The 8,125-nt window shown below is 23.1% G+C and overlaps 1 protein-coding gene across 1 annotated transcript; it reads left to right on the top strand.

Moving 5' to 3' along the window:
* Positions 1-2,662: 2,662 nt before the first annotated feature.
* Positions 2,663-7,580, top strand: LOC112688883 (Meckel syndrome type 1 protein homolog). Its single transcript, XM_025562294.1, has 8 exons — positions 2,663-2,910; positions 4,234-4,441; positions 4,537-4,751; positions 4,870-5,080; positions 5,160-5,298; positions 6,751-6,873; positions 6,938-7,191; positions 7,277-7,580. The coding sequence occupies exons 1-8, from the start codon at positions 2,834-2,836 to the stop codon at positions 7,514-7,516; spliced, it is 1,467 nt and encodes a 488-aa protein (XP_025418079.1). The 5' UTR covers positions 2,663-2,833; the 3' UTR covers positions 7,517-7,580.
* The last annotated feature ends 545 nt before the right edge of the window (positions 7,581-8,125 follow it).

The raw sequence follows: 8,125 nt of genomic DNA on the forward strand, positions 1-8,125 counted from the left end.
TTTCAGGTATTTCAATAAGTACATAACTGTAAATAATTAGTTAACATCGAAGAAATTTATGTTTTATTACATACAAGGACGACATAATGAGGTACTCGTTCATAATAGAATATTTAAACAATTTTTTTTCATTCTATACTTATATCTTATCATTCGTAACTGATAGTAAAAAGTAATAAATATTATAAAAAAATAAAGGTGCAGCTGACGGACGTCATTAGGATTCGAAAGATTTTTAGTGATTAAATAAATACTTGTGATATATATAAAAATATATGACAAATTATAAATAAATAAAATTGGCAGAGTAAAGAAAAAATTATTAGTTTTAATTTAAAACCAACATATGAAGTAAAATGAAGCCAAACGTACAAAATTTATCTTAGAAATAAACAATATTACTCAGTTTAATAATTGAATAAAATTAAACCAAATAAGTCAACTTGGTAATTACAAAATATTTGTAATCATTAAATTGTAATTTAAAATTAGAAATAAAATTATTTAGATTAATTTAATGTTAAAAAAAAATATAACAATAACATTTGTATAGAAAGTCTACGAATAATACAGATTAGATAAATATCACTCAATAAATGTGTTGGTAGGTACATGGAAACTCTATAAAGAACTCTAACAGAAGTTTGCACAATTTGAACTTTCTCTTTAATTTGAAAATAGTACCTACACCAAAAAAGTAAAAGAAAAATTAGAAAATTAAAATTGATTATAATGATATTAGTACGCTAAAATGTGTACATAATTAAGATTTTCGAAAATGACATTGTATCAATGATACACTTATAATATTAACGTTTTCGATAATTAATTTAGTCGAAGACATATATTTAATAAAATATAAAATATATAAGTATGGTACACCTTTTTTAAAACGTTTACATATACTTAACATCAATACAATATTGTATTTAATGTTATAAAGCACACAAATGGGTGATGAATATATAATACCAAAATAAAAGATTAAAAGAAACAAGGCATAAAATAAAATATATATAGAATAGAGATAAATTATATTTATCGTAGAACTACCTAATTTGAATAAAAAAATTGCAATGAACAAGCTATTGACAATTAACTATGGATTAATGAATTTGTAAGTCCATTAAAACACATGATAGGAAAATGCGATTCGCAAATAATAAAACCAATATTAATTAAGTACATACCTGATTAAATAATAGGAAGAATATAAAACAAATTACTAATAATAAAACTCAATTGTACCAAACGGGAAATAACTAAAACTGATTATTAACACACTAGAGACGCAAAATGAAAAAACAAATTATAAAAGAACAAGATGGCGGATGATCAAGCGTCATTTTGCGTACACGGAGTTAGGCGCATGCGCTACACAAATGTTAATATGTTTACATCAAAGATATTCTATAAATTGTGTACAATATAAGGATAAAAACAACAAAAATTATGGAAACCATCATGGAACAAAAATTATGTCAATAGTTTCATAATATATTTATTTTATTTTCTTAGTTTAGCTTTTGTTAGCTTCAACAGCAAGATCATTATACCGTTATTAATTAATTCTGTGATCACAGAATCATGTTGTTTTATATTTTTGTGTCTATGATGGACAGTAGATAGGATAGTAGATAGGACAGTAGATACAATTTGAATAACTTTTTCAGGGTCTGACAAATAAATGCAATATTAACTTGTAGATTCGCGGACGTTTCGTCCCTGTCTATTATTAAGATAAGACATTTGGCCCCCGGGATTAATGTAGATTTATTTATACCTACACATAGAACGTTTGGCCCTGGTTAGGATACGTTATTACGTTCTAAATTAACTCAAAAAAATAATATAGGTAAGTAAATTAACAAGTTAACCATTTTACGAATACCTTTTTACCTTTATCACATATCGATAGATATTTATCTTATTCGAAAGTCTTACCGACAAATTATATTGCTCGACTAGTATTTATTAGTCCAGACAGTGGAAAAATGTTAACTTTTTCTGTTTCTATTGTAAAGACTAAATAATATTTTATGCCTGCCCTGGATACTATAATAGTATATTACACAGAGCACTAATTCGTAGTACTAATTTATCAGTGTAATTGTACCTACGTCAATGAATTATGCAGTTGTTAACCACGAAAAAAATAAAATAAAAAATTTGTCAAAAAAAATCATTACGAAGATAAAATAAAATGATATTGTATTGAATTTAAGTGTAGTAATGATAATGATATTTTATATTTTTTGAAAAGAAGAAGTGATCTAATATAAATAATTGTGTATAAATAAATCTATATCATTCCCGAAGGTTAGTTGTCCTAACTTAATAATAGGCGGGGTCGAGACGTCCGTGGACTCTTTTTTTTACAGGAACGAAACGGTGTTGGCAAAACGTCTGCGAACCTACCCTGTGATCTAACCATAGATTCAATTAAATGTAATCTGATCTATTGACGTTTGATATATAATATTTTATTTCTATATTATAATAAATTTATGATTCAAAATTTAGAACTTTTTGTTTAAACTGAATACATATCAGGAATTAAGCAATCGAAAATTTAATTATCATCGTTGATAATATTATTCGATTTGTATTTATAAATCGTGTTAAATATTAAAGTTAAATATTTTAAAGTGATTATTATTATTATTATTATTATTGTTTTATTATCTATATAAATAATTACTCAAATATAAACAATGGAGATTAAATACACTATATTTTAACTTTATTGTCAATTTAAGTTCTCAACAATTATTAATAATTTATTAAAGATATATTTATTTAGCTCTTCGATATTTATTCAATTAGAAATAAAATGTTTAATAAAGACGATATAGACTATGATGTAGGAAGCTACAGATGTGAAGGATCAATAGAGCATTTTAAATTCAGGTAATGCATATTGATAAAGTACATACAATTATCAAAGGTGAGCAAGTTAATGAAAATAATTAACTCCAGTTAAGTTAAGAGAACACAAGATCGATAAGTTAAAACTAAATAGTTAACTATTCATAAATTTAACTCGTGAAGTTAAAGTTAATAAAGAAAAAAATATTAACTTAGTTTAAAAAAAAGGTAATCTACTTTTTTTAATTAGTATATAAATCTTATAAAAAATTACTTCATTCTTTAGAAAGATCTAATTTCCTAAATTAAAATAAACAATTTTATTGCATTTTTATTATAATATACAGCAGTGGCTCTGAAGTGTTTGAAAAATACTATGACATGGTACATCAAGGGACTACTCACTACCATATTTATTTATTTTTATAGTTAAATTCTTTATACATAACATTCTGTACCCACGGCCAGAACCTTATACCCAAAAGTAAGCCCCCAAACTATAAAATCTAATATGACATCTGGTGTACAGTGTATGCGATCTTTTTACTTTACATGATTATTTAATATTTAGATTAATATTTACGTATAAACAAAAAATTTCAAAATTTTTAACTCTATAGATCGTTTTAAATCAACTGTGAAAAGCTAAGTTATTTCAACTGACAATTAAACTAATTAAGTTAAAAAATTTTAAAAAAATTAACTTTTTAACTAATTAATGCCCACCTTTGACAATTATGTCTTAAATTATCCATAGATAGGAAAGAAGAAATGTAATGGAAAATATAAATACTTCAGCCAAAAGATCTATTCACTACATAACCATAAAAAAATTATATTGATAAATTTATTTTTATTGGAATTTAATTCGTTATTTAACCAAAAACATTTTTTAATTTAATATATAACATGTAAGAATTATGAAACAATATTGACCGTCACTACTGATTTGCCTCCTGTAATTAAATAATAATTTAATTTTAGCTTTTACATATTTTATTATATCATTACATTAATTAATAGCTTTAAGGTTATGTATAATATTATTTTAAAGTTAATATAATTTATAATAAACTAAAGACAATTATGTAAAATTAATTTAATAGAATATTAGTTCAGTCTCTAATTTTTTAACATTCAATTGTTGTAGCCTGACTAAATATTATTATTATTATTTACATAATAAATTAAAAAAAAATTATGAATCTATTGTTTGATATTAACATTAATTTTATATTCCTTGACCTTTATTATGTTTTTTACAATATAATATGTGAATTTATAATTATCATAGTATTAAAACTAGTATTAACATAGTATGTATTAAAATTAGTAAAATATCTTCAATTTAATTCTTCTATTTAGGGTATGTTTAGAAATATCTCGTACTTCATTTCACCACAAGAATAAGGACATTGAAAAAAAGTATACAAAAAAAGTTGAAAAAATTTTTCATTGGATGGAAAAAACTGTTGAAGAACCACAAGATCATAATGATTTTGAAGAAACATCTTCATCAATTGAAGGAAAACTTATGGATAGTCATTTTAAAACTGATTTTAATGAACAATTTGTGAGATCATGTTTTTAAATATAATGTTTTTATAATCACATTATTAATCTTTTTATTAATTATAATATAAACAATTTAAATTTAATACATTTTAGAGTTGTAGAACAATTTTACATGATATTACGAACCATGAAAATGTAATTACTGAATCATTTAAGAAATTGAGCTTATTAAATAACTATAAAAAGAATTTACATTATTTTACTAAAAACATTATGGAGGATTCACCATCTGATTCTTTAAAACTTCAAAATAGATTACCGCATCTGAATCAAATTATGCATGTTCTTCTTGATCTTGGAAATAATGAGTATAAAATAAATTATATTTTCTAATAAATTTTTTTTCTTTTCTTTTTTATAAGAATATAAATTTGTTTAAAATAACTTATAACATATCATATTTATTCTATGTATTAATATTTTTAGTATAGAAAATGAAGAAAATAATTTTGTATTGGCTTCATTATATTGGAACCCTAACAGCCAAATATTAAGAATTTTTCCTGATTTTACATTTAACAACTGTGCAGGATATATTCTTCCAATCAGTACTGTCAAGGATTCATGTTTTGAGTATCGATTTTGGATAGAAAATCTCTCTAATGAATCCCTTGAACTAATAACTGATACAGTAAATGTAAAGTATTATTTATGACAATATATTATTAGTTTTAAGTTCTATATATCTTTTTCAATAAACATTTTATTTTTTCTAGTTTCATCTACTTAAATTGGATCATTACGACTTTTATGTACCAGAAAGTGATACTATTGAAATATTCGCTGAAATAACTTCAGCTATCGGATTTGAATATGACAATTTATTTATTCGTTATTATGTAGATATTCCATCAGGTATTTAATTAAAATTTAACAGTATGGCTTTTTGAAGTCTTTATTTTTTTAATGTATCTTGTTTGTTTGACATTTAAGAAAATGTATATTATAATTAACACATAGGTAGTTAACATTTACCTTAATGAAAGTATAATATTGCACTTTATAATTATAATTTTAAATAGTTCAATTGTTTTATAAAATTAAATTCCATTTTTATTTTTTTTTTTATTTTATTTAATAGAAAAATAAATAAAAAGATATTAAATGCTGAAATATTGTTATCAGGTGTGGTTCTATAAATGAAAAAATAAGGGCTAGTAAAGTGAGTTTACTGCTATAATTTGCTGCATATGTCGATCTGTACGAAGTCTTATGTCTAATTTTTTAAATATTTCAAGTACCTAGGTTTAATATGATTATACCTAATGTCTAAAGGGGGGCTTCAGCACCCATATCCCCCTTCTTTGTATCCACACCTAATTGTTATCACTACATGAACTTATTAACATTGATTTATATGCTTTTGTTTGAATTTAAAATATAAAATAAAATCTGTTATTTATGTACAACATTCATATAAAAAAAATGGATGACTAATATTGTGAATATATTTATATTATTAGTCTAATTTATGTATTTAATTTCTTAAGTAAATGTTTAGTTAGTATATTTAATATCAAAAAAAAAAAAAAATTTATTTATGAATTCTTTTACATTTAAATTTTTCATAGAACTTGAATTTGCTCCTTACCTAAATATTTCTCAGACCACATGGTTATAATTTGTGGGTGGGTGTGTTTTTTAAGCTCGATCCAGCCCAAAACTTAAACTTACCAAATGCTCCCACCTAAGTCCGGTCCTTAATTTTTTTTTGAAGTCCAACACGACCGGACCCATACGTAATATTTATTATCTATTTTTATTATGATTTGTGACAAGCCTACTCCATCAATTTGGAAACATTTCCTTATCTAACACCATAATCGGCATTAATATTGTACTTTTATGTTATATTTAGGTAGTTTTATTTTTTATCAGCTCATTCCAAAGAAAAATATTATGATCCCATCCATAACCAACCTGCAATATTTATATTATGGCATGGCCCGGGTCGGGCTACTCTGGCCCGTGCAGATCTCTAATGTGTAGATAAAAATATATAATATTATGATGTATATACATTTACTAATAATTAAATAAAATGTATTAAATTATTTTAAATAATAAATAATAATCTGTGTATGGACTATGCTTAAAATGATGATATAATAAAATTAAATAATTAATTATTTGTAGCATGCTAATAAATACTACCAAAAATAATGTTTATAAATAAAAACATGGCATATACATTGATCAAAATGATAAATCAAAAGTTATAGTATTTTTTTTTATTGTATCAAATTGTATTGAAATAAAAAAAAAGACATACTAGACACACTGTAATATTATGTGTTATATTTGCAGAATGGAAATGTACTGATACTAATACTCTCCATGGAACTACCCAAACATGTCGACGAAATAATCATATGGCATCTATATTTTCATATTTATTCAATGTTAGCCTAATATTACCAAAAATCAATGGTTAGGTTTTTAAATTTTTTTTTTTCTGTTAGTATTCAATTAAATATTTGATTTAATATCTTAGATCAAAACATTAACTCAGCATTTATAACATTTGTAATATACTCAATTGATTCATGGAACAAGGAACGAGTTGAAGGATATACATCTTATCAAATTCCAAAATATACTACCTTAAGTTCATATAAAAAAAATATTAAATTAGAAGCATGGCTACCAAAGTCTAGAAAATATGTAGATGATTTACGTCGATATTTTATTGGTGGATCAGTAAAATTGGTTGAACCTAATTATATTAATATACCTACCAATTTCAAAGTAAATTAAAGTTCAATAATTATTTTAATTATTATTTAACTTTTATATTTTGAATTTTTTAAAAAATATTATTTTTTTTTTCTAGGATAAATTTTTGAGCAAATTCGGAATGGAATTAGAACAAAGAGGTACATTAAGCATTACTCTGTGTTATTTAAGACAGAATTGTAAAAGTATTGAAAATATTAATAATATTAAAACTAGTGATGTTGTTTCTGCACAAGCGCTAGTAAAAAGTGTCAATAATGTAATGGCTAGTTTTAAAAGAGCACGTCAGAGAATGCTTTTAGCTTGTCAACCAATATTAAGTCCAACTCATAGTTAAATCTTACTTATAACTATATAAGTTTATATAACTTTATATAATTTTATAAGGTTTTATAACTATACAATAATTATGTATATTTTTTTTAGTCAATGGTTTGATATGAAACATAAATAATTTGATTTTTATTTTATCAAACAGATTTTTTTATTCTGCTTTCATATCATATTATATTGTTTGTTTAATTTCTGTGAATTACTATTTATAGTTAATATTATTTAATCATTAATTGAACTGTAGGTCAATATTTTTTAAGTAATTAAAAATTAAAATATGTCTAATAAACAAACAAACTTGCCGTTAATAAATAATGAATAATAAACAACTTTTTTTTTTAGCTAATTGATGTTATTTTAATTACATTAGAAAAAAAATTAAAATAAATTTATTATGTTGACTCTTCTCCATTGCAATATAACTTAATAAATTAATTTATGACTAATTTTGTATATCCAACAAAATCTTGCTTTAAAAAAATGTATGTCATATTTTAATATGATCAACAGTGTTGCTAAAATATTTAGTCCAATACTCTTTATTTCAAAAAACTTTTTTTTTTTTGAAAACAGTGATATTGTTTTATTAAAAGATTCTGCAGCAATAATATGA

The sequence above is a fragment of the Sipha flava genome, unplaced genomic scaffold, assembly GCF_003268045.1.
Source record: "Sipha flava isolate LNK unplaced genomic scaffold, YSA_version1 41233_pilon_pilon, whole genome shotgun sequence".
Classification (NCBI taxonomy): Eukaryota; Metazoa; Arthropoda; class Insecta; order Hemiptera; family Aphididae; genus Sipha; species Sipha flava.